At 42.0% G+C, this 26,628-nt stretch overlaps 3 protein-coding genes and 1 long non-coding RNA gene across 5 annotated transcripts; 2 read left to right on the top strand and 2 right to left on the bottom strand.

Annotated features, from left to right (window-relative positions):
• Nucleotides 1-454: 454 nt before the first annotated feature.
• On the bottom strand, nucleotides 455-4,055 carry LOC109197572 (uncharacterized). Of its 2 annotated transcripts, XR_002058626.2 has the most exons (6): nucleotides 3,977-4,055; nucleotides 3,233-3,298; nucleotides 3,100-3,138; nucleotides 2,723-2,878; nucleotides 2,171-2,263; nucleotides 455-1,863 (listed from the first exon to the last, which is right to left on the bottom strand). It is a non-coding gene; the product is annotated as an uncharacterized LOC109197572 (long non-coding RNA). The 2 variants fall into 2 exon arrangements; XR_003216304.1 differs by lacking the exon at nucleotides 3,233-3,298 and having other exon boundaries at nucleotides 3,977-4,044.
• A 4,530-nt stretch (nucleotides 4,056-8,585) lies between these two features.
• LOC112845462 (uncharacterized) lies at nucleotides 8,586-11,377 on the bottom strand. Its single transcript, XM_025904867.1, has 3 exons — nucleotides 11,336-11,377; nucleotides 10,021-10,533; nucleotides 8,586-9,565 (listed from the first exon to the last, which is right to left on the bottom strand). The coding sequence occupies exons 1-3, from the start codon at nucleotides 11,375-11,377 to the stop codon at nucleotides 9,446-9,448; spliced, it is 675 nt and encodes a 224-aa protein (XP_025760652.1). The 3' UTR covers nucleotides 8,586-9,445.
• A 3,317-nt stretch (nucleotides 11,378-14,694) lies between these two features.
• LOC102078389 (hepatocyte cell adhesion molecule-like) lies at nucleotides 14,695-15,988 on the top strand. Its single transcript, XM_005464056.4, has 2 exons — nucleotides 14,695-15,446; nucleotides 15,535-15,988. The coding sequence occupies exons 1-2, from the start codon at nucleotides 14,727-14,729 to the stop codon at nucleotides 15,763-15,765; spliced, it is 951 nt and encodes a 316-aa protein (XP_005464113.1). The 5' UTR covers nucleotides 14,695-14,726; the 3' UTR covers nucleotides 15,766-15,988.
• A 2,919-nt stretch (nucleotides 15,989-18,907) lies between these two features.
• Nucleotides 18,908-25,642, top strand: LOC106097756 (uncharacterized). The gene is made up of 10 exons (XM_019352797.2): nucleotides 18,908-19,125; nucleotides 19,599-20,274; nucleotides 20,361-20,432; nucleotides 20,526-20,585; nucleotides 21,104-21,172; nucleotides 21,276-21,353; nucleotides 21,549-21,617; nucleotides 21,719-22,808; nucleotides 22,943-24,129; nucleotides 24,279-25,642. Exons 2-10 carry the CDS (start codon nucleotides 19,599-19,601, stop codon nucleotides 24,389-24,391), a joined length of 3,414 nt encoding a protein of 1,137 aa, XP_019208342.1. The 5' UTR covers nucleotides 18,908-19,125; the 3' UTR covers nucleotides 24,392-25,642.
• The last annotated feature ends 986 nt before the right edge of the window (nucleotides 25,643-26,628 follow it).

Genomic DNA, 26,628 nt, shown 5'->3' with positions numbered 1-26,628 from the left:
CTTTGAGATTCAGATGATGAAGATCAATAGGACTCATCCCTTTTATGTGATTTTAATCTATAGGCCACCGGGACTAGCCAGGAATTTCTTCACTCAGAAAAATGAAACGTTGACTTTAATTAAAATTATTTTGTCAACAGGTTCCACGAAATTGCATTGTGTTAGTTTAAAGCAAAAATCTTTAGTTCATCTAATTTTAAAAAACTACTTAAGATTAACAAGACATATTTAAGACTACCTAAATCAAATTATGTTGTATGAACATAGATGATATATTTACAGGTTAGATAGTTTAGTTACTTAAAAACATTTCTTATTTGTGGCAGTAAAATGTTAAATTTCAGTTAGATTAATTCAAATATTATATTTTCAGCCACCTTGTGCTTTACTAATTAGTTTTACATAAATCTATTTTGTCAACAGGTTCCACACAAATGAATTAAGTACATCCAACTTATTTTTTAAAATTTCTTTTATTGCCAACACATTCAGTGAGCATTTGTGTAAACCCAGTCCAAAATCAAACACAACAGCTCATTAGGGTCAGTAACTAACAGTATGTAGACAGATGCAACATCAAGACTTTAAATTAAATGTCTGTATCTGCCAGAAATAGAAGAAAAAAAACATTGAAGACCACATAACATGTTGATAAGATGACACTTGAGTTATGCACACGTGATGAAGGTCTGTGGAGTGTTTTTTCTTCTAGTGTCTAAAATGGATAGCAAAGTTGCTATTTGCAATGATTACTTAGGGTCAGTCCAGTAACACAACGCCAATGAAGTGCTTTCCTTTAACAATGCAAAGTGAAGTGTCCACCTCCACAGCCACAATTAAAAAAAATAATGTAATGATCATGATAATAACAATAATAATAATAATAATAATAATAAATAGTCCACTGATATTAGCAATCAAAGAAAATTATATCACCATCTCAAATAAAACTTTAATAAAACATGCCAGCATTATTGTCTAACAATAAAACAGCTTGTCAGCGTTCAGTTTTTTTGCAACAGCCCAACAGTAACCATTTAACACTTGCCACTGTCAACGTTTATTTTACCAGTGTTTGGGCAAAAAACTTGAGTTGTAAACATTTTAACATGCAAACAATTGTTCGTCTTTAAAAGTCCGCAAAATATACATTCATCCTGCATTCCTAACTTACCCTTATTCTTAGTATGTATTGCAATTACCTTTACAATGCACACAATGTAACACAAACAGAATATGAACATATTTCCACCTCATAACAATATGCCTTGAACGCTAATATACACACCACCCTTCAACATTTCTGGTGCAGTATCGTCTGTCAATTAAATCCTTTAAATCTCAATACTTTTGATTGTCTCTTACTAGCCCCCCCACAAGAGTAAAATCTCTCAAATTGTAGTAGTTTACAAACTTTTCAAAATGTTCTAAATTTCTCTTAAATGTAATTTTCCCTTTATCTGTCATTTACAAATTACCATTTTATTCCCATTCAGCCTCCGAAAAACTTCTGTCCATCTGACAGAACATTCAACATCCAAATTAAGGGTTGGCTTATTCATTCAGTTTATTCTTGAGCATCTGTACCTTCAAGAGTCTGTCAAGAGTCTGCTGACATCCGGATGAAGGAAGAGCTTCTGAAGTACTTCAACGAAAGCTTTCAGTCTCGAGGTTAACTGAGATTCAGTGCATATATCCCACCCATTAAGAGTGCACATGCAGAGGCCATGTTTTCCAGGTCATGCAGAACACCCTAGATGGTTATACCCACATCGGCTGGAGGAGTGCTGGCATCAGCTCTTTCGATGGTAAAGATAGCAAGGGTAATTTGTTCCAGCTCCCTCTGAACAGCTGTAGCTGTAGCTTAGACACAAAAACAAAGAAAAATGGCGTCCAGTTAAATTTAAAAAAGGAAAAGAAAAAAAAAAGAGCCAAAGCTACCCTTTAATGAAGTAAACACAATATTAGGAACATGCACCCCAGTGAGCCACTATTTTAGACTACAGATTCAACAATAAATATAAATAGTTTGGGTATAAAAGAAGATTCCCCAAAACATTTAAACAGGTTCCATGCAAATTACAACAACAACAACATTACAACATGCAACAACATTAGTTATTCAAAATTTGGTTTAATACAGATAAAAAACTAAACTAAAATTACCAACCAATTATTCTTTGAAGAGGATGCTTGGGTCTTCATTCAGGTAAAAAGGTAGTGCCCTGAGGACACACTCCCTCCCCTTTTCAATAGTTTCCTTCTGTAGAGTGTGGCAGAGATACAGGAAGAGAAAACAGAAATACTTTAGGATGACACACACTCACATTATACGTAAAATGAAAGACATATTCACTGCACAGATAGACATGTACACAAGACCAACTAATCATCACATGGACATGAATAGTTAACCTGTTGGGCAGGGTTTCCACCACATTATATATGTCCATAGTGGAGATATAGACAAACTAATACATCATCTTTTTTGCATTCAAAAACTGATCTTAACATAAAAACATTCACTTCTGGTTTAACCCGAAATTGAGGGATCAGATTTTACTTATGTTTAGGTAATTTTAATTTTCCAAAGTTTTGAGTACCAAATTTTGTCTTGCTTAATATAAATGTAAGTACACTGTGCAGCTACCATACACTAGCTGTTTAAATTTGAAAGTGATCTTATTAGCCATAATATTTTGCTACCAACAGAATAACGCACCTGTGTGGCAGGGGTCAAAATTTGTCTAATTTTCTTCCCTGCAGCGCCTCCTTTTTTCTTGAAGACTTTTATGAGCTGGTCAGTGTATTGGTCAAGTTGTGCAAAAAGCCTTGGAACAAGTGGAGCAGTAGTAATCCTCACAAATTCTGCTTTCACCTGAAAACATGTCAAGAAACACAACATACTGTACAGTAAATATACATACTATATGTACACATATACATTATAACTAAAACTAATGTAGAAAGACCTCATTAAAGCTATAATTTTAACAGAAACATTTACACAAAATGCTAATGGAGCCATTACAGCTTTTATTGTTATTTATCAAGTTCCAAAAAATATTGATCACAGCTGATCTGAAAAGAATTTCATACCTCAGGTCTTTGAACTGCAACCTTTACAATGGTTCAGATCTGGAGAAGAAATGACAGGGGCATGGGATGGGTCAGTAAAGAAAACTTAACTTATAAAACAGTTTTGTTTTTAAAAGTATAACAGTTCACATACCACATACAAGCTCAGCAGTACCACATACACCACATCAGTATAGGAGGGAGCAGGCAAAGGCAGGATCTGAAATTTATAAAGTAAAACAAGAAATTTATTACTTAATTTCAAGAAGCAAATTATTGATTGAATTACAACTAAATAAAACACTACTCAGAAGAAAAGCAAGAGATTGACACTGTGCTAACTTTCTATAGAAGCAGTTATCACCAGGTCTGTCGACCTCCACTGTCTGTCCACTCATATGTCGTGAATAATTTTATTAAAAAAATTAAGTGTGTAATTTAACAAACTGTAATTAATAACTATGTTGATATGTATAACTCCGCTAGGAAACATGCTGTATTTACAGACCATTTTTACATAATACAGATTACTGATAGAGCATAACAATGGTGTCACAGTGGCTTTCGCCCTCGACTTTTTGGATTTTAAATGTCACTTTATGCTATCCTTGCTATCCTATTCGATTTTTATGACTCTCGGATTACAGTAAAGGAATCCCAAGAAAGCAAATGAAAAAATAACCCCATGAACCCCGGTAGCTAATCCCTTAATAAAACAAAAAACAATAAAAATGTTTCTTACACAGTCCACAAAATAAGCATGTCCAGGACCCAGTAAAACTAATGTAGAAGAAGCGCACGCAAACGATATAACATGTCTTGTAAGACAAACGCAAAATATAACCGTGCTCGACATGTAGATACTACACAACATAGTCAAAGAAAAAAGTGGTCTTACCTCTCAAAGAAACAGCAGCTTGGCGCCAAAACAACGTTTTTAAGTTAAATTTGAAGTCTTGCGCATGAGCAGGCCCAAGCCTTGAAACCTTGTTGTTCTTCGCGGTTTCATTACAACTGTTTTTGCATTAGTGCCACCTTGTGGATATACAAAGTATATCGATCCTAATTGACTTAAATGTTATGCCATCAAGTAACACATTAGTATAATGTACGTTGAATATTAGACACAATTACGTAGACTTCATTAGAAAAACATATGTTAACTTAACAAAAACATATATTTTAAGTAAAATGAAAATAAATAATTAATATACACTGAACAATCCATCTCATTCATTTTTTTGAGTGTAGTGGAGTTTGGGGATTTTCTATCCTCCACCATTAAGCTCGAAAGAATCCTTCTGCTGGGGGACTTTAATTTTCATGTTGATGACAGTTCATGTCACGCTGCTTCTGATTTTCTCACTCTTCTAGACTCTTTTGCCCTACATGTGACTGGGCCAACATACAGCGGTGGCCACACCCTGGACCTGATTTTATCACTGGGTCTGGATATCGGCCCAGTTCATTGCAGAGACATTTTTATTAGTGATCATAAATATCTTTTATTTGATCTCTCTTTTACCTGTGACACTCTACCCTCTGTTCATGTGAAGCATTCACGATTAATTAATGACTCTGTGGTAGAAGAATTTATGGAATTGTTTGATAACAATTTATCTGAAACAGATGATATAGATCAGCAAGTGGCCTCCTTCAACTCGCAATGTCAAAAAATTCTAGATAAAGTGGCTCCTCTTAAAATCAGGAAAGGCAGCGCGGTTAAATGCCCGCCCTGGTTCACAGAAGCTATCCGCAGCTTTAGGCGAATGTGCCGTAAAACTGAGCGCCTGTGGAAAATCACAAAACTTGAGGTTCATAAGCTCCACTTAAAAGAACTATTATCTACCTTTAATGACATGGTGAAAGACTCAAGAGCCACTTTTATTTCTCCCAACTACTTGCGGTAGGAAGAAGAAATCCTAAAGTTGTCTTTGATACAGTGAGTAGCATCGTCTCCCCCCCAATGCCATGTACACCTGTCTTTTCAGATAAGGACTGTAGTGAATTTTTAAAAATTTTTCAAGATAAGATCAGTTGCCTAAGAGGTAACATAACTCCCTTAGGTAACCCCTTCAACCATGATCTTTCACACTCCATAATTATGGAATCTTTCCTCCCAGTTTCTCTAAAAGATCTATTGGAAATACTGACCCAATTGAATCCCTCAATGAGTTCAGCTGATGTCTTACCTACTCATTTATTTTGTAAAGTTTTTGATACCATCGGGCCCTCTGTAGTCACGCTGATAAACTGTTCCTTGCTATCTGGCTCTGTTCCCAGGTGCTTTAAACAGGGGGTTATTCAACCTTTGCTGAAAAAGCCTAACCTGGATCCAACACTTCAGTCAAGCTTCGGGCCCATCTCAAAACTTCCTTTTATCTCTAAAATCTTAGAAAAAGTCGTTTGGCTACAAGTAAAGAAAGCGCTGGAGAAGCATAATATTCTTGATAAATTTCAATCGGGTTTTAGAAAGCTACACTCTACAGAAACAGCTCTCCTGAAAGTCACAAATGACCTCTTGATGGCTGCAGACAGGGGTGATTGCTCAGTCCTAGTTCTTCTGGACCTTAGCTCAGCCTTTGATACCGTTGACCATCAGATTTTAATCCATCGCTTAAATCTTATGGTAGGGATATCTGGATCTGTCCTAAAGTGGTTCACCTCATTTCTGGAGGATAGAACGCTTTTAGTCTCAGTGGGAAACTACCGATCAGATGCGGCTAAGTTTCTATGTGGAGTCCCACAAGGTTCGGTTTTAAGCCCCCTGTTATTTTCACTATATATTCTTCCTTTAGGCCGGATCATTAGCGGTTTCAAAAATATTTCCTACCATCTGTATGCAGACGACATCCAATTATACATCTCCTTTAAACCTTGGGAATTAGACAAGCTATCCACTCTTATGGACTGTCTAAGGAAATTAATGTTTGGATGACAAACAATTTTTTGCAGCTGAACGCAGACAAGACCGAGTGCTTAATCCTTGCTCCAGAGAATATCAAGCCCCAAATTAGTCAACATCTGGGTGCCTTTTCATCCTCGATAAAAACTACTGCTCGGAATCTTGGGATAATTTTCGATCAATCTTTGTCTTTTGACGCTCATATTAAATCTGTGACCCGCTCCTGCTTTTTTCATTTAAGAAATATTGCCAAACTCAGGACTATTGTCTCCACAACTGAACTGGAGATGCTTGTCCACACCTTCATTTCCTCCCGGCTAGACTATTGTAATGCACTCTTCTCCTGTGTATCTAAGGCTTCACTAAATCGGCTCCAAGCGGTTGAAAATGCTGCAGCAAGGCTTTTAACCCACAGTAATAAATTTTCCCATATCACTCCTATACTAAAATCCTTGCACTGGCTTCCGGTTGGGTATAGATATAAGATTAAAATCCTCACCTTTACGTTTATGTCTCTACAAGGTGAGGCCCCCACCTATATCACGGAGCTTCTCCAACCCTACTCTCCAAAGCGGACTCTTAGATCCACTGATTGTGGTCTTCTATCTATTCCACGGACCCGTCTGAAAACGAAGGGGGATCACGCTTTTCAAACCCTGGCTCCAATACTGTGGAACGGTTTACACCCCCCCCCCCCCCCCCCCCCCCCCCCGCTATGCACCATCGACACTGTGGCTTCTTTTAAAAAACAGCTTAAAACACATCTGTTTAGACAGGCATTTGGGTAATGTTCGTGTGTAATATGTTGTTTTATGCTATAGTTATACTGTACTATTGCTTTGTTTGATATACTTTTATACTTCCTTAATATTGCTATATTGTTTGTTTGACATGCCTTCATTCCCATGTGAAGCACTTTGTAACAGCTTCTTGTCTTAAAAAGTGCTATATAAATAAATTTTACTTACTTACTTACTAGAACACAGAGACTGACATCGCTAAAACATGCTGCAGACAGGGGAGGAGTATGAGGGCGTAATTTTACTAACTTTCTCATTCCTCTCTGCATTTGTTATCATATCTCTGATTCATTTGTCTGTGAGGCGATTTCTCAAGGCGTGTCACTCGGAAATCCCTGCAGGCTAAATTTCCGCTCGCACTTTATTTCAAGCATAGACTAAAATCACCCAATCCAGGAGGACAACGCTGATCTGAGAGAGATTATCACAGTCTAACCTACAGAAGAGCACAGCATGCGTCTCTCAGGTTGTGTCCCTTTGCTTTTCCAGATTAATCAAGCACAACGAATCATTTTAAAATAAGAAAACTTGAGAACAGCCGTGAGGAAATAGAGACAGGTCATTTTTAGGTTCTTTTCATATTCTTATATGTGTGCCTAAACTGCACCGTCAATTCTTTCCACATTTGCAAAAGATGCATTCAAAAAGGGGAGGGAGCTGAATCAATTAACGTGACTGTGACTGAAAACAAGGGATGTGTGTCAGAAGTCATAAGTTTTTTTCCCCATCCGCTTCCGCTTGTCCTTTTTCAGGGTCGTGGGGGTGCCTGGAGCCTTAGGGCGAGAGGTGGGATACACCCTAGACAGGTCGCCAGTCTGTCGCAGGGCTAACACATAGACAGAGACAACCATTCGCACTCACTCCTATGGGCAATTTAGCGTTACCAATGAACCTATCTTATCCCCACTGACTGCATGTCTTTGGACTGTGGGAGGAAGCTGGAGTACCCGGGAGAACATGCAAACTCCACACAGAAAGACCCTGGCCTGAACTCAGGACCTTCTTGCTGTGAGGCAACAGTGTTAACCACCGTGCTGCCCATAAGTCTTGTAACTACAGGGGTCCAACGAAGAATGGCCACGCATCATACTGATGTCTTCGGAAATTAATTTCTCTCTCTCTCACTCTTATTGTCTTCAGACACCGTGAAAACTGAAGAAACACAAAGTTTACAACATAAATGTTTTGAGCTTATCAGTCTCTCATATCAGTGTCCATAAACCATCTTGAGCAAGCAGAACAGAAAAAATGCAAAATAATGGATATCACAAAAATGTCCTCTTATTACCAGTGTAGAACACGTATGCAACATTATACAAACAATATACATGAAACCATACCGTGTGCGCCTCTTGGACCACATGCAGAATAACATTAACGTTGAGACTGTAGATGCATCTATAGCTCTGTATCCATGCTAGCTTCACAATGCCATGGTTGTGTTCTCAGCCAAACTCTGGTCATGTGACCATTACAAACTCTACCTCATACAAACTTTACAGCACGTTACATATTTAACAAACCCATATTTTGTAATCACATATTTTAGACATGTTTTTTATCAATGTTACACTTTTATCATCTTATCTTATAAATAAATGAACTAAATTAATCATGAACCTATCACAGAAACATATGAAATAACCAACTTTATTTTAACTGTCTCAGGGACAGTTACAAGTCTTTTGTTGTGTTTTATTTATTTATTTTTGTATTTTATTCGCGTATACAACAGGGACAATCCATATTAACATGAATGCTGCATTGGAAGCTAATTTGAAGACCTTGTTGCATTTAATGACTCCAAAACAACAACAACAACAATTCACAAAGCTAACAGGCGAGGAAGCATGAAGCACATGGCTGGTGGTTTATGGTTTCAGCAACAGCCTCTCGTATTTACTAGAAGCCCTTCATTGACTGCAACCAACTGACCCACAAACCACAGCAGTACACCGGGTGTCCTCATCAAATAAACTAAGGAACTAAGCTAAACTTGTTGGCATTAAATCATAATAGAAACCTTACCCTACAGCCAATAATCTGAAATGAACATTTATATCTACATTCAGTCTCCTGCTCAGTCACACTTGGTGGCACCTGGAACCTTTAAAAGGTCTTTTGGAGGCCTGAAGACTCTTTTGTCCTCAACACAATGATAATAAATTTAACTACTCGACCCAGACTGTTGAATTCATTAACCATAAGCTCCAGCCTCTTACAGATCAATGAAGAAATCAAATAAATTGATTATTAGCTGTTGCTATAACCAAGCTATACCTTCTCTCTCAGGACAGACCTTCAACTGTACCAAGTGAAGAGCTGCCAAGAAGAAGAAGACACAAATAAATCAATAAGTCAAAAGCTAGAAAGAAATCTCTGTATCTGTGTATTCTTTTATCTTTATACTGTAAGTTAGCAGTATGCAGATATCTGCTGTTTATTTTGCCATGATGACTTTCATTACACAGTGAAATAAAGGTTCGGGTTTGGACTTTGGTACTAAAAGTAATGCACTACAAAAAGTTATTTCTATTCATTTTTACAGGCAGTATAACATCAGAAGACTTGGCAGGGCAATTTTTAGAGATGTGCTTTCCTCCTGATTATAAATGATTGGTCATTTAGTGGACTGTTTCGGGCACTGTCTCCTCTGCTCTCTTCATGCATGTACACCCTTGGTCTTCTCTCTCCAGCCCCAAAAGAACTTGAGAGTAAAACCAATCACAGATGTCACAGCTGCTGTTATGATGATTGTGATCCATATCCAGTGGTAGGACTCCTGCAGACGGCAAGAAGACATGAAAATCAGACGTGTTAGTCAGTGCAGTTTGTTGGAGCTTTAAATGCCTTTCAGTTTACAGCAAATCAAATATCACACAGTTTACAGCAAAACATCAAGACGAAATGTTTATGTGCAATCTGTGATCTGAGTAGGGGAGGGGAAAGGGTTAATCCCAGTTTAAGCCACAAAATCACCTGCAGGTGCCTGTTATCTTGTTAAATTCCTGAACGACATAGTTAAAACCTGAACTGTGTGTCTTTGCTGCCAGGACAGAGATCAGTGTTGTTGTAATCGATGCTGTCACAGCAGAGTCATCCTGGCACAGTATGGTAAAGTTATTCACACCCAGAAAGTCACTGACTGGCAAGGCATCAAATGCAGGTGTTGTATTTAAAGCCTTTCTGCTGTAAATCAATCAGTTTGCCAGATAAAGCAGGGTGTGGTGCACTTACCGGTGGTTTGCACACTCGCAGGCGCACAGCAGAGCGGTGTTTCTCGGCCTTCTCTACATCACAGTAATAAACTCCTCCGTCTTGTTGCTGAGCTCCCTTTATGGTGAGGGACAGGTCTGCCCGTCGGTCCCAGTCAGATGGTATCGATACCCGGCTTCTGTTAAAGTGATTCCCGTATGTGATTCCCCCTGTCCGACCATTCAGCTCCAGCAGTACTTCCCCGTTTCTCCTCCAGCGCGCAGACTTCACCGACTGGCCCGCTGTGACAGAGCGACACGGGAGGATGGCATCCCCACCCTCGGATACAGCAACTTCAGAGGGCACAAATACCTCCAGCTTGTAAGCTTCCAAGTGTTTCCTGTTGCAGGTAAACTCATAATGTCCGTTGTCATTGAAGTTAGCATTTGTTAAGATTAAAGAATCGCGTCCTACGACCACACGGTCAGTGTAATCTCGCCCTGGCTTCCAGTAACCATTTAGAGATGCGATGAGCTGAGTGCTGGCATCATCCAGCTGGTTCCATAGAAGAGGGGTCTGAAAACTGAAGGCTCTCCCTCCCTTTCTACTTTTAAATACTGTAACAGCTGTTGAAATGCATTCCTAACATTTTCCTAATTGTGTAATTGTGTGAAGGATTAGTATATTGTAAATTTTTTTCGCAAATTTAGTAACTTTGAGGTAAGGGCAGAGATCACTTCTGGTTTAGCTCAAAGTCAGAGAAGCTGGTCATTGCAACGGTCTAACCTCATGAATATCAAGCTAAGAAAGAAATTAGAAGTACTAAGTTTCCAAATACACCAGTTTTTCCACTTGCAGGCCAAAGTGGTATGTTTAAAAAAAAAAAAAATTTGTGAATTGAATATTGTAATATGTTTTAATTTTGAAATATAATTTTAATGTTCGTTTGTGTTCACCAGTTCTACGGCCGTCAGAGTCCTCTCACTGGACGTGGATCACAGTCCTTAAAACGCCAGCTGTAACATCAGGGATTGTTTTCCTTTTAGGCAGGAAATAGAGGTGATAAGCAAGAGATGAACAGGCCGCAGCAACAACACAGTTCAATGAGGGAGCCAAACTGGTGCCATACCACCATGCAAAGAGAGAATTACCCTACTGTCTAATAATAATAATAATAATTATAATAATAATAATAATAATAATAATAAAAACATGAAATAAATATTTGTTTTAAAAATTAAATAAAGAAACTCTGGTACCTTTACTTGTACCACTGTTTACTTGGCTCACAGTCAAGTAAACAGTGAGTGCCCTGTGAACATATGGCACATCATCTGAGCAACATACGATGTGCTACCTTCCCCAATAAATCTGCAGCTGTGGTTTGGAAAGGACCCATCCTGCCCCCTGTGTACAGTCCCAGCCACACTCAAGCACATCTTGGTTGGTTGTAGGACTAGCCTTACTCAGGGCAGATACACATGGACACACAACCAGGTCCTCAGCTGTCTGGCTGAGAAAGTTGAGCGCAAAAGGAAATCCATCAACGCTCAACCTTTCATGAACCAAGAGGAGCGACAGTTCTCATCAACATTTGTCCGGGAGGGAGACAAGCCGAGGACAAGCCCCTCAACCCCAGACCTGGGCCCACTGAAGGTTGCCAGGGATTGGCAGATGCAAGTGCACTTGGATCAAAGGCTACTTTTCCCCACAGAGATTGTAACAACTACTCTGCGACCAGACCTCGTCCTTTTGGTCTAATGTGTATGTCACTGAGCTGACGGTACCATGGGAGGGCTTTGTTGCCAGTACAACAGCCAAACTGCTTAGAGAGATTGGGATCAGAGGACAGGTGCAACAGCAGGCTATAAGAGAATTAGCTAACACTGCTGAGAGGACCAGTCACTGGTTATGACTAAAGAGGGCTGACATCACTTTGCCAGTGACACACTCTGGGGCCTGATCAACCCTGGCAGGGCCTCTTTGGATGACGGTGTCTAGTGATAATGGCCGAAACACCCGATGAATCCAAGGTCCACTACTGATGATGTGTCCCAAATTTTAATATGATAATCTAGATCAGATCACTAATCCCTAAACCTAACCAAGGAAGAAAAAATGGCAGATTAGCCTGGGTAAAAGACCGAAAGTTGAGGCACACAATGATGTGCGCTGCTGGTAAAGTTTCTGCACTGCCTTTCCTAATAACAGCCATCCCTCAAGATTTCTCCATTTAAACCAGGGATTGTAACATCTAGTCCTTTTACTGAAACTTAGCTGTGAGTCTTGTTCAGTGATTGTGTGTTAGAAAGTCTCTCTGCCCCTCGCTGATCCTATCAAAATCAGAGTCATAGCTGAGATAGAGGCACACAGAGACTTGACCAGCAGTAGAGAACTTTCCATCCTTTGTGTGTGTGTGTGTGTGTGTGTGTGTGTGTGTGTGTGTGTGTTAAATGAAGGGGCAGCAGTCTAAATAAAATTGGTCACGTGACTTAAACATATTAAAGCAACTTGTATGTGTATGCTTGTAAAAAAAATTCCATTATTTTCCATTTTTAGTGCGGCTGTAATTCAGGAGTCAACTCTTTATGAAGTTTAGACGAGTGCCTTTGTTTGTTTTAACCCTAGAACACTATCGCTATAAATAGTAACACAATCACTAATGCCGGGTGATTTTTACCCAATATAATATAACCAATAAAAAGTAATCAAATATATCAAAATATGACAACACATGACAAATTAGAGTGGTCTTCTTTTACTTTCAACTGTGCCATGTCTAACAAAATGAAAAATAAACCTCCTAAAACAAAATAATGACTCTGGAAAGCTGGTCTTTGGTCCACCCATTCCTGGGAAATTTGAGACTTCCCTGGTGAAGGCACAGGCTCCTCGACACGCTAACAGCTGCAGGAGAAAGAAATCATGTAAATGTATTTGCTCGGGTGTAAATCACCCGGCGATAGTGTTCTAGGGTTAAACACCCGAGCACTCTTTTCATTATTTGTAAAATTGTGACTCATCCGTCCGTCAGCTCTACTATGGACAGAATCCAACACATGATTGGCAGCACGTCTGGGGCCGCTGAATACACGCATCAGGCAGGTACACTCGGGTGTGTCCGGATTGTTTGACTTGTTTCACGTACAGGTTAGTTCAATAAACAACTCGCGTTCCTTTCTGTGTTAAGTAACCTGTTTGTGTGTGCTCGCGCGCCAGTGGTAAATGAAAGGGCAGCAGTCTAAATAAAGTTAGTCACGAGACACAACCGTGACTTAAACATATTAAAGCAACTTGTATGTGTTCGCTTGTAAACACAAAGCGATGCATGGATTTGTGTTTGTCTGCGTCCCCCAACCACAGCCACGCTAAACTGCCTCCTTCTGAGAGCGAGACGTATGAAAATGGCTTCATCGAAAGCAGAGACATCAGTGAGATGTGCCAAACAGCAGATAATGTCAGAGTTAGAAAACCCCTGTAAACTGCAGATTGCTTCCGAAACCAGGTGGAAGGCAGTTTTACAACATGAATTTTTTTTTTTTTTTTATTTAAAGATCTTGTGGTTGTTTTAAAAATAATTTGACTGTTAATCCTCTGAATGAGACCGGTTTAACAAAGTTGTGGCAGCGACACTGGTGTAAAAGATAAACCTTTTTTTTGCTGATTATTTAAATAATTTAAACATTTCATTTGGCAACTTACTCAAACTTACTGTTTCATATTTATAAGGGCAAAGTTGTTGTTTCGTTTAGGAAAAAAAGTATTTGTCACAGATACTGTGTCAGTATTGTGTCTGTGTCACAGTTCCTACACACAGAGATTGACAATATTTTTTAAACAGTCTGTTGGATAGTTTTTTTCCTCATGTACACAAACCTGCGGTTCCTGTGGCTACGTTAAGTGTTGAATCTGACTCATTCTTTCACGAACATATTTCCCCCTTTCATATTTGTCAGCCGTCAGGAGCACGTAGTGTTATCACCACATCACGCCGCCCAAGGGAATGTTGAATTTCAGGTTTTATATTAAAGCTTCGATGAGCGTATTTATTATCAGTAGAAATACAGAACCAAATGAGTTTACGCCACTGACAGCACTTAACATCCGCTATGACCGACTGTTCAGGATCACGTCCTCCTCTGAATGTCTGCTAGTGTTTTACAATTTTATATCACCTGACTTTCTCTCTTAAGATAACCGCACATATGACTGATGAAAATGTGCAGTTAGAAGAGTCCCGGTATTTCTTCTCCTTCTTTCTCCTGCAGGGAAGAGAAAAACAAGATAATAGATGAAGCTGAAATCGATCACGCATCACTGACGGAATGATGCAGCCAGCGTTACACCACCCTGTCCAGGATCTTTTAAGGGTGGGGCTGTGGTCCTGCTGAAGTTTTATCCAGTTTGAACACAACAGTTATGCAAATAAGCAGCACACTAATGCAATGTCCTAATTTTAGCCTCGAGTCTCGGGAAATTATTAAAATAGTTCCATTATTACCAAACACATCCAGACAATCTCTCAATACTCACTGTTAAACTCTGACAGGTGTGTCCCTTTAGGTTCTGAGAGCCACTCCCGCTCTCTGATCTGCGCTCACTGCCCAGAGGGAGTGGCTCTAAGGAAATAAGCCACTCCCTCTGACAGTATCCTAAGCATAAGGCGCTCACAGAGCGCTCACACCACACGCTGAATAGCCTCCACTCTCATTCTCTCTCAGCACTGAACTCATCCTTCCTGACCTACGATGTCGGGTGCTGCAGTCTCCGTCTTTTTTGCTCTCTGTGTGCTTTTTGTTGGCTGCTGTGGAAAACCGGCGATCCTGGGAGAGTCTGTAGAGTTATCAGCAGATGTGAAGTGTGAAGCGCAGGAATTCAGTCTGATCTACCGGCTGAGGGATGACAGTCCTCGGACTGTGGCCCAGCTGGTAAACGGTGTCTGGATCCCGGGAGAGAGCTACAGAGAGCGGGTGGAGCACAGCTCCACGGGCAGCTTGTTGCTAACCCGTGTGAACTACAACGATCAAGGCTACTACGAGTTCACCTGCGCCGGGCAGGTTGTCACCACCATCCATCTGGAGGTCCTCATCATCTCCAACAACAACCTCTCTGTGCCTGAAGGAGACACGCTCACGCTGCCGTGTTATTTCCACACCGTGGGGGACTCCGTGGGCTCTGTTGTGTGGGAAAGAGACGGAGAGCTGGTGCTGAAGCAGAGCCTCTCCTCCGGGGAGCTCATATATGGGACTGGGTTCGAGGGCAGAGTGTCTGTGAGGTTTGACTGGTTTGTACTGGGAGACCTGTCACTGACGGTGGAGCGGGTCCAGCTGGAGGACCGAGGTGACTTCTTCTGCTGTGTTAAGAAAGGCAGCAGACAGAGGGGGGAGTGGAGAAAGCGGGGCAGTCCTGCAGCTGTGAGAGTGACTGTCAGTGAGAGGAGCACCATCAGCAGCAGCACCTCTGCTCCCGTAAGTACACCTCACTGCTAAACACTGAAGCACATCACAGCTGTCAGCGCAGTGGGTCTCACATTATTTCATGTTTGTCTCTCTGCAGCCCACACGTGAAGCCGAGACACACACGGCAGCTTGTGTCACTCCCATCATCATCACAGCTGGCATAACCCTGCTGCTCTCTGCTGCTGCTGCTGCTGTGTGGTTGGTTTGGAGGAGGAAGTCCCGCAGATCAGGATCCACACCTGGAGGCGCTGATGGAAGAACTGCCAGTGACGTGGAGAAGACACCTTTCACTGAGAGAGGCTCTGACAGAGGGACGTTCATCGGATAACTGAAGCGTGTGTGTGTGTGTGTGTGTGTGTGTGTGTGTGTGTGTGTGTGTGTGATTTCTACACAAACACCTCTGCTGTGATGCTGTGATACATTTTTATGGGTTTTTTTTTTTAGTATCTCGCTCCTTGCTTTAGCCGCACTTCCTGTTCCTGTAGTTTATAAGTTTTATAAGATGTAAATATCAGCTTTTCTGCCAATAAATATCTAAGATTTTAATGTTTGATCGTGTCTGTGTCATGTTTTCGTGTCTTCCTGAGTGTCGCCTTTGCCTTTTCGCCAGAAATCTGGCAATATTATTTTTTTAAATAATAAATGAAACAAATAAATAAAGTACCTTAAAAAAACAAAACAAAAAATAGTTACATGGAAATGTGGAAAACTGATTTAAGAAACAAACAGAAGTCAAGCTAAGAATAAGAGAAAAGGCCAGACAACAGGTTGTTTGGTATGACGTCGACAGATCAAAGGGTGAAAGGTCAGAAAGTACAAAAATATCTCCCAGCATGCCCCTCTGCCATCAAAACGTCCCGTTAATTGTTTTCACTTTAAACAATGCTGTGAATGAGTAAATACATTTCGATAATGAATTTTAGCTCTGCATGAATGAAGTTAAAATTCAGCAGTTTCACAACAAACAGTCGTGACTTAAACGTGTTAGTCCAACTTTCATATGTCCACAACAGCTTGGAAATTTACAGCAAACCGGTTCATGTGCATGTATGAACCGGTTTGCTGTCTGTGCTTTACTCTTCTTTTCGTCCCACGGTGAGTCACTCGGTCTCTCTGAAATGCATTTGGGACTCAGCCAAAAAGTAACAACGGGAAATATTGAAGCTGCTTGTGTTTAGTTTCTCGCCACAGGCCAGACCATGACATCGTGTGCATATTTAGACAGATAATTTACATCACAGCCCCCAGTAGCGGTTTTTGATACGGGCGGTTGCCCGGGGCGCCATCGTGTTGGGGGGGCGGCATCACAGGCATCGGCAAAAAAAAAAAAAAAATTGCTCGTACTCATGCTGCCCCGGCGTCATGCCAGCGCACATTGGGAATTGCATAGGCACCGATCGGTTTTCTATCGCCCATTTGCTGGGAGTAAGGGCGCCCTCCGTTTGCGAGGTGCGCCTGCTGCTTGCGGCACAGGGAGGAGAGGGCGGGGCGGGGCGCAGGGGGATTCTCTGACCGGCTGGAGCAGCATCTAATAACCACATCAGTCCCTCGTGATGCTTCAGTGAGAAAATTGTGAGTTTAAACTGAACAGCGCACCCTGGTGGCAACGCAGTTCACCATGAAAGATGAAGTGGCTTTTGAGGGGCTTGGAAAGTTTTGAAAAGTTTTGAAATTTGGCCCACACCTCCAATGTGATGAGGGCTTTCTGGTTATATCATCACTTTTATTTAATAGCGCAAAATGGCTCCACAGCGCCCCCTACAAATTTTCAAAACAACAGCTCCTGCTCTGTGTTTTATGTATGAGTCTGGAACCTGGGAAGCTTATAGGAGATAACAAGATGTACAAAAAAGTCTCTTGGAGCAATATCCCAAATCCAACAGGAAGTCAGCCATTTTAAAATTAATGTGTAAATTTGGCGACATTTTCCCCTCTTTTCAGGCCTCATACTTTGACGAACTCCTCCAAGGGATTTCATCATATTGACCCAATCTCCAGTGTGTGGAATCTAAAGACCTTTGTGATGTTAAATTGCGAAGCTTTTTACGTTCAGGGAAACGGGGTGGTAATGGCGGCACGTGGAGTTTCAATCGCTCGCCAAAAAGCAGTAATCTGCTGTCACTCAAAAACACAATGTCCAATCTCTCCCAAAGGTCGCAGGCGTGATGAGACTTGAGCTCGGAAATGTTTTTCATGCCATTTGTCAGTAATGGTTAGAGCGCCACCTAGTGGGATGACTATAATAATGGTTGAATTAGATGAAATGTTAGCTGGTGGTTAAATGCATGAAGTCCATCAATGTGACATCAGATCGGACGCACTGGTTTTAGGTGTTGGGCTTGGCTCGACGTGCTGGGGTGCGAGGGCCCTCGTATCGCTGCTTGCAGCTTTAATTGTCATTGTATCTGCGAAATGTCTGAAACCACCGGAAACATGACTGATGAAAATGTGCAGTTAGAAAAATCCGTATTTCTTCTTCTTCTTTCCCCTTCCACGGTAGAGAAAAACCGAGATAATAGATGAAGCTGACATCGATCGGGCATCACTGACTTAGCGGAATGATGCAGCCAGCGTTACACCACCCTGCATATTTTAAGGGTGGGGCTGTGGTTCTGCTGACATTTCATCCAGTTTGAACACAACAATAATGCAAATAAGCAGCACACGTCAGGCCCCTTCTCCCCGCAGGCCACCACCATGCTCCGTGGGACATTACACGCCTGCTCGTGTCTTAGTCTTAGTTTTCCATTTTCGGGGAGCTCAGGCTTCCTGCTAATAAACATTAGTACACGTTTTAATGTTTGATCGTGTTTTACGAAATTACCGTTATGTGACACGGGTAGCAAAGTGTCCAACACGTGCTTTTTGTCCCGCCAAGAATTATTTATTTATTTTTTAAGTACAAAAAATATTCAAACATAAGCACGATTGCGAATAAGTCTACTGTAGAAAAATGAAACAGGATAAATGAACATCAAACATCAGACTTGTAACAGTTCAACAGATAATTCCATCATTTTCCATTGTAAAAGTCTTCAGTGGTTAACTCTTTATGAAGTTTAGACGATCGCCTTTGTTTGTTTTAAATGGCCGAGCACCCTTTTCATTATCTGTAAAACTGTGACTCATCCGTCCGTCAGCTCTACTATGGACAGAATCAAACACATGATTCAATAGATATGTTACATTTGAGTTTGTGTGTGTGTGTGTGTGTGTGTGTGTCGTGCCTTTGAATACACGCATCAGCAGTAGCGGTTTTTGATACGGGCGACACGGGCGGTTGCCCGGGGCGGCATCACCGGCATCGGCAAAAAAAAAAAAAAAAAATTGCTCGTACTCATGCTGCCCCGACGTCAGCCAGCGCATATTGGGAATGTCATAGGCACCGATCGGTTTTCTATCGCCCATTTGCTGGGAGTAAGGGCGCCCTCCGTTTGCGAGGTGCGCCTGCTGCTTGAGCCTGGGATTGTTTAGCTAAACGGCCTAAACCGTTTCCCATTCATTCTCTATGGTAGTGCTAAACCACTACGGATGTAATATATTTTTGGCCACTACGGTCTTCCGGCGCTGTTGCGAGCTTGAGATGCGGCGGCAATTTTTAAAAATCTCCACTTTTAAATTTCGGGAGACAAAACAAGTAACGCACCGCTCGCATCACATCTCAACGATCCTCGCTCATTGATCAAAGGTAAGAAATGTCGTTTGAAATAAGAGTAAACCTACAGAATAAATTTACAGGTGTACATTACAGGTAATAGACGTGTTGCGATTGCATTTACGAAGCATCCATCGCTCGGTTAAAGACGGTGGGAGTTTATCCGCTGTTGTAAAGTGGCACGGTAAATCATGAATGAACCTGCTCCTTAAATAAATTGCGTGTTCCATTGGCATGTTTTACGGTTAAATAAACTTGGTAGGTTTCTGACTGCTGTGACGCTGACACTACTATAATGTGGTATAATTAAATAATCGATAAATGGCTTGTTATGAGATGACATGCTAAATGACTGAAGCTGCATTTTTTAAAAATTTGTATTGCCTTCATGTTGTAATGGTCAGTACTCTTATCTATACGACAGTCTTGATATCTCACTAACATGAGCAATGCCCACTAGTCAATTTAGTTTAATATAATTGTTTATTTTTTCACTGCATTTCAAGATGCACAAGAAAGTTGCGCCATATCCAGGGAAAATCTCTGTGGTGTTCCGCAAGGGGCCACTTGGATACCTTCTCCAGGACCCGTCAAAAGAAGCTCGACGGATTAAAAATGACCCCAAACTGCAGGACAAGTCTGCACCTATGAGGGAGGACCTTGTACGTCAGAATGCTCTCACTGTCGTCTATCAGAGAGGAGGGGATGCCTCTGACATGAAGGAAGTGCAGGGAGAGTACATCCTGCAGTTTGGAAAGTATAAAGGGAAATCTTTCCGGTGGCTTCTGGAGAATGATGTCGGGTACACCACGTACCTGATCAAAGATCTCCAGAAGCAAGAGGCTGCAGGGACCTCTGTGGAAGCAGGGCATGGCAAGGAGAGCTTGCATTCATTTGTACAGTATGCCCTCAGCTTTACAGAGATAAAAACTCTTCTGGACTACAAGGCCAGCAGAGTGAGTGTTGCTGCAGAAGCCTCTGAGGATGATCAGCTGGTTGGCTTTGGCTCACGAGCCAAGAGCACATGGAAAGAGATTTGGGACAGCAGAGGAGATGGCTATGCAGACTTTATCATGAGGAAGAGCTGCAGTCAAGGAACACGGATGCATAAGCTGCAGCAGTACCTGCGGAAGAAGCAGCAGTCTGCATCTGCTTCCACAAACGCTCCAACTAAACCCCTGGGTAAGTTGTTTTAATAATATTTTAATAATGTTGTTGATGTGAAATAAGTTCAGTATATATTTATCTAATTGTTGCCTGCATTATAGGGATGGATGAGGATAAAGACCTGGAGGATGCAATGCTGAGCATCTCACCTGCAAAACTACACATGCAGAGCTGTAAGTACTGCGTTATTACTAAACGTCAGACTTGATAATGGCTAAGTCTGTTTACATCTCATATGCCTCTGTCCTCTGTCTCTGCATAACTAGTCACTGTGCCAGCAGCAGCAGAAGGGTCCACACCCAGAGGATCTTCAGGAGCAAACACAGGTTTTCAAATGAAAGGTTTCAGAACTGGAGTACAATAGTTTTACATGAATTGCTCTCCAAAGCTGAGCCTGAACTTGAACTTTTATATATTGTCTTGTTCTTGTTTTTGTGTGTTCTGGCCACGTTCTGGCGATGTTCCTCTAATAGTATAGTTGTATGCTGGCATTATGCTAACTGTCCTAAGGACTATGAATTGATACCTACCATCATGAATTGATACCAACCACAAAGGGTGAGTATGTGTTCTTGTTCTCTATGAATGTGTTAAAAACAAATCAAGTAGCAGTAGTTACTAACACCTGAATGCATGTTGTTCACTGACTTATACTGCTCCTCCTGCTTCGATGTGAAGAGGTTAAAATGATTTGGTTTGGCATTTCTGTTGCATATAAATATATTACATTTGTTTTGCAATGAGAAACAGGAGAAGTAAGAGTATGGATGTGTGAGTTCCTACTAACAGCAACACTCACATACAGTGTAAATTATGAAGTTGCTGACACGTTTTCCTGTTGTAGTTCCATCTGCTGCACTGTCCATACCACCGTCCAGTACAACTGCTGAACCTCAGGCATCATCAGCCGATGGTACAAAACAACTGTAATGTTTTTCATATAATTAAATGTTCTGTTTATTGTGTCTAGAGTAAAAAAATGTTTCCATTACTCTTTTCTATTACTATACCTGTAGGTGCAGCCTCAGGTGTGAAGAGGAAGTCACCTGTGCCCCTCCCACAGGAGCTGGCATTTCTATTAAAGGAGACCACAGGTCAGTCAAACAGAAGGGCCTGAGTCAAATCCTGGTCCTGATCCTATTTTCATTTACAGTTGATGTTCAGTTAAACATCTGCTTAATGCATAGATCATTAATGATAGAATATTATTCACGCTCACGTTACATTTTGTCATCTTGCTCATAATTTGAACAAATGAATTACAGAATGACTGCATTCATTTGTTTCAGGACCCACTACAGATGCTGCTTCCACATCTGTGCGCAAAGTGCTGACTTTTGAAGACAGCAGTGAAGATGGTGAGCGTATACACCATGTCTTTTATTTTTTTTCTGTGTATTCCAACAGAAACAATGTAAGAGTAACACTGTTTTGTCAAATATTTATGTTTCAATCCTAGCTCCTTCAGCTCAGCCAGCTGTTCCAGTTCCAGTGGCTGGTTATGAGCACGACCTCAGCAGCTGGAATTGTTCTCCGCACCAGAAGCTGTGGATGAAGACTGAGCTTCAGGACCTTGGACTGTGGCCTGGGTCTCGACCAGTGCGTCACGCAGGGAACGCGATTTCACTCTGGCGTCTCCCTCCACAGCCTGAGCTCATAGATACAGTGGCTGACCTTCCATCCCCAAATTTCTTCCAGCTCCACCCCTTCTTTATTTGGAAACCTGAGAGTGCTATCATGGTCAGGTTAAGAAACAATTATATCTTGCCATGTCTCCATGGTTGCTTTCGTTCACAAGTGGTCTCTGCTGGTGTGGGCAGGCCACGAGTAATTGTTGGCACCAGTGGTCAGTATTACATCCTGTCCTCACGACTCTGCTGCAGGGCTTGTCGCAGGAACTGGTTTGCTGACAATCCACGATGGCTGGAGAAACTGCCCAAAAGGTTTACCAACCTTCTCCCTGCTTTTCTCACATACAAAAAGGCCATCTGCAAGTCTGTTATGGATGAGCTCAGGAGGACTGGCAAATCTCCAGCAGACATGGCAAACCAAATAAATGAACTTATGCACCTCAAGTACGAGCGAGCTCACCTGGCGTACCTCCATGCCACAGAATCGGTCTGGGATTCTGAGGCAGGAGCACATGGACAGAGGACCATTGGGCAGTTTCTGAGGAAGGAAAATAAGCCACAGGAGTTCAGGTCTTATGAAGACCCACATGCCTGGTGTGGCGTCTCTGTGTCCAGCCATTATCTGACTGACTGCCTGCTCGACGAATTCCGACGTCAACATCCAGCCATATCCAAACTCCTCCAGGGCACTTTTGGCCACATTTTCAGGTCTGACCACACCAGGAAGGTGGCACGAAAAGTCACGCTGGCATCTGGGGTCATGTCCAGTTATTCCATAATGAATGAAAACTGGCTGATTGTTTCGTGGGTCATGGTTCAGTCTGAGACAGAAAGGTCCTTGGAGCCCATGTACCAGGGAATGGCCAAGAGGTACAGTGATGCAGGAGTGGAAAAGGCCGGCTACCACTGGGTGGACAGGTAAAAACCATAATCATCGTTGTCATTCAAACTGCTTTTCTGTCTGGAAAACTGAGTTTTTCTTTATAAGATCAATTTGATGCACACACATAATATTCCATATACTTACATGTATTTGTATTTCTTACATTTAGGGATTGCTGTGCTCCATTTAAGATCCCAGACTGCATCCCTGGGGAAAATCTATCGTGGGATGCCTGGAAAACCACTCCTGCTGTTGTTGCTGCGGCCACATCTGGACCAGTGGCAAACAGCTGTGCCTCTCGAACCCATTACAATAAGAACATTATTGTAAAACTGGATCTGTTCCACTGCCTGAGGCGATTTTCGCGGGAGTGTACCTCTGAGCATCATCCTCTGTTCAGCACTTTCTGCCAGCTTCTCTCTGCTGCATTCTCAGTAGTTGATCAGGCGGACCTGAAGAGGCTCCAGGATGCTTATAAGTTCTGTGGCATCCATCCTGCTAATCCCACAAAGCAACACATAAGGGAGCACTGCAGGATCCAAATACCACAACCCACTGAGCTGCTGAACAGAGTGGAAAAGGTCCTGAACCATTTTCACCTGGCCACAGACCCCAACAACATCCCACTCTTCAAGCCATCCATGCTGAAGACGTGGCGCATTCAGAGAGTGCACATTCTGCGTGGCTGCCTAAGTGACCCTGAACTCTCAGAGGGTGTAATGTTTAGGTACAGTGGGACTCTTCAGCTTAACCATGTCCCTGGTGAAGGTGCCAAGGTCCCCATCTGGATTCCTATCCGAGGCACTTCACAGCAGGAGGGTTATCATTTCCACCAGGCCCAGTGGATCACCGGGACTCACGTTTCCACTGAACTATTCCAGGCCCAGGGCATGACAGGGGTGGCACGATGGAACTACCAAAGACTGGTGGACCTTAAGCAGCCAGGTGTCATTCTCCCTTCTGTTTTTGATCCGGCTCTAGTGGTGGAGTTGAATGCAGCCTCCAGAAGAGTGACTGGTCAGGAGAAGTACCCTGCACTTCACCTCTCTGACAGAGACACTGGAGAGCGATTTGGGCTTGAATACAGAGAGCCAGGCTGCCGTCCAGTCCCTCTGAACTGGGACAAACACAAAACTCTGAGAAAAGATGAACCGGCTGCCCTTCAGCCCCCATCCTCTGTTCCAAAACCTGTGGCTGCCCAACTTCAGGTTCCAGCAGCGGGACCCTTCTCCAGCCTGGCACCGCTTGGTGTGGCATCTCCCACACCAGCACCACCTGTCACCCACCCTTTCTCTGGTGCACTTTTAAAGCAGGAGTTAGCATCAGAAGACACCCAGCAACCTACAACAGTCATGGGTAAGTTAACATAAGGTATTGTTAAATAATTCTGTGTAATTACTATCATTATTATTATTATTATTATTATTATTAATAATAATAATATGTACGTTATTATTATTAGTTCATTACATGATATATGAGTAACTATTACTATTGTTTCCCAGAAATCTCTGAAGCTCTACCTCTGCCGATGCGGGCCTCACCAAGGAGTGCTCGCACTGGACCTATAAAAACAGGTGGACGGGTTTTTGTGCTGGACCACACACGCTGGACATGACCTATGAAAGCGTCAATAGATGATCTGTTGCAAAAGTACCGTGGGAAGAAGGACATGCTGAAGCTTGTGGATCAAGATTATGCAGACATGGTCCATCGCTCTGCTAATGATCCCAACAGCCTGCTGCATCCCACATCCAAGGTGCACATATGCCGGTATGTGAAGCACTTGGCAAAACTTCTGAACACCAATTCATCGTTGAACATAAGCCCAGAAAAACTTCTGGAGACTCAGCAGCTGTGGCACTCTTTAACTGAAGGCAGTGAAACCACTAGTGTCCCTGTAGTCACCATAGAGCCTGCCGTCTTTAACCCGCCTCCCCTGCCCTGTCTACACCACTGACACAAGTGTCAATAGAGAAGATTGTGGAGGGCATTTTAGAAAGGCAACAGCAGCAGCCACACCAGCCACAGCAGCAGCAGCCTGAGGGGAAAAAAAGGCAGACAAAGACTTGTCTTGCCTGTGGACAGCCCAAGTCTCAACATGAGACAGATGGATCCACCGTCCATTATTTTTACCAGAGAGGGCCTGTGCGCTATTTCTATTGTTCCAACAAGGTGCATCAAACTTATGCTGCTGAGGGAATCACTGACCCTAAAATGCCCTTTGAGGATTTTGCCCAGACAGACTTTTTCCAAAGGGAACTGGATGCTACCAGGAAGAAGTCAGAGGAAAGGATGGAGAAAAAGAGGAAAAGGCCAGAAACCCAACAAACAGGCCGCCTCTGCAGGTTCTGCCACATGGACCTGAAACAGGGACCAAATAGCCCACATGTTCACACAGGCTTCCCTGGAGTGGCAGGGAAATATATCTACTGCCCTTCAAAAGTGCATTCTCTGTACAGGGACAAGGGCATGGCCAAGGAGATGACCTGGAAGGAGTTTCAGGAGTCTCCTTTCTACGAGGCAGAGAGACAAAGATGGGTGGAAGAAAAAAGGAAATAGGGGAGAAACTGTTGATATTGTACATAATATAGTTTAGTTCTAGTTTTGTAATGTTTATTTTGTTTATATAAATAAAAACTGATTGTAAATATAAAAATGTAAATAAATTGTGTTCTGCCTACATATTATTTCTAAATCACTTCATGTAATGATAACAAGCCATCCGTTCTCTAGTGGGGTCTCACAGCTTTTATCTTTATAATCTTTCTGGTTGATTTGTAATATTAGAAACATGACTGCTGTCTTTTATCTGTGTGACTGTACAGCCTGTTTCAGACATGACAACCAGACAGTGTCTGAAGTTATCTTTAATACATGCAACACAGCTGGAGATAGTCCAGACACTTTCTCACTTCTGATGATAATATTTTTGGTTTAGGCATTGTTGCTTTCTGGCTTGAAGCTTATCTACAAAAGCAGTTCAATAAGGAGAGATCATGTGGAAAAACAGAACATGATTTATTGAGATACAGAAATAAATGTAACTGTTAGGCAGTTAGACTCCAATGACCCATCGTAGCAGAAGAAATCTCAGCAGTGACAGGATTTTGCACAAGCCACACCCAGAGTCAAAAAGCTGGTAGTGATGAAGATGGAGGCTGGGACAGGGTTCTGAGTGACCACGGTGAGGAGGAGAAATGAGAGGAGGCGGGCTGCATGGCTGAGGATCTGAAACGCAGAATGGCAGAAGCAGAAAAGCAACAGATTTAAAGCATGCAGAGTGGAGGCTGGCATGCTCGGTGAAGGCAGGCAAGAGCATAACTGGAATAAAGTAATGATGTAAGTACTGAGTTTGCTGGAGAAGGAATAGATATAAACTGGCAGCCACCAGGAAGCAGACAAATGACTTATTACACACCTTCCTTATTGAAATTATGCATAAGCTTAATTTTCTATGCCAACAGAATGTATCTGAATTATAGTTTAAACTTTAATCTTTGTATTAAAAGTTGGATGTCTGCATAACTGAAGAGTATGTCTGGTTTGTGATGATACAGTTTATTTTGAGTTATGTACTTATTTATGTACTACAGTTGTGAAAGTTTTCCATTAAATAAACCCAACAGAGCCTTGGGTATAAACACCTTCTACAGAACCAAAAGGCAGTACACAGCTGTTTTCACACCTTTGGTCTTCCCCCAGAGAAAAGTTCACACTCCCTTGCTTCCTCTTACAGTGGAGAAGACAAAAGATGAACTTTTCCCGTGTGAATGCCTGCTTCCAGCTTCCTGAGATACCTTCTGTTAGCAGCATGAATGTGTGAGACATTGAGGCATGCTAAAATCCCGTGGC

The sequence above is a fragment of the Oreochromis niloticus genome, linkage group LG3 (genome assembly GCF_001858045.2).
Source record: "Oreochromis niloticus isolate F11D_XX linkage group LG3, O_niloticus_UMD_NMBU, whole genome shotgun sequence".
Taxonomy (NCBI): Eukaryota; Metazoa; Chordata; class Actinopteri; order Cichliformes; family Cichlidae; genus Oreochromis; species Oreochromis niloticus.
Note: the sequence above shows the minus strand (reverse complement) of the source record. Positions and strands in the feature narration are given on the sequence as shown.

Excerpts from the sequence above, each read along its gene's own strand:
- LOC112845462 (XM_025904867.1), bottom strand. The coding sequence starts at position 11,377 with ATGGGTCCTTTCCAAACCACAGCTGCAGATTTATTGGGGAAG. Across the intron at positions 10,534-11,335 it reads CTGCAGATTTATTGGGGAAG|CTGGATGATGCCAGCACTCA; the intron begins GTAGCACATCGT and ends CTATGGAACCAG. Across the intron at positions 9,566-10,020 it reads TGCGAGTGTGCAAACCACCG|GAGTCCTACCACTGGATATG; the intron begins GTAAGTGCACCA and ends TGCCGTCTGCAG.
- LOC102078389 (XM_005464056.4), top strand. The coding sequence starts at position 14,727 with ATGTCGGGTGCTGCAGTCTCCGTCTTTTTTGCTCTCTGTGTGCTTTTT. Across the intron at positions 15,447-15,534 it reads GCAGCAGCACCTCTGCTCCC|CCCACACGTGAAGCCGAGAC; the intron begins GTAAGTACACCT and ends GTCTCTCTGCAG.
- LOC106097756 (XM_019352797.2), top strand. The coding sequence starts at position 19,599 with ATGCACAAGAAAGTTGCGCCATATCCAGGGAAAATCTCTGTGGTGTTC. Across the intron at positions 20,433-20,525 it reads AAAACTACACATGCAGAGCT|TCACTGTGCCAGCAGCAGCA; the intron begins GTAAGTACTGCG and ends CTGCATAACTAG. Across the intron at positions 21,173-21,275 it reads TCAGGCATCATCAGCCGATG|GTGCAGCCTCAGGTGTGAAG; the intron begins GTACAAAACAAC and ends CTATACCTGTAG.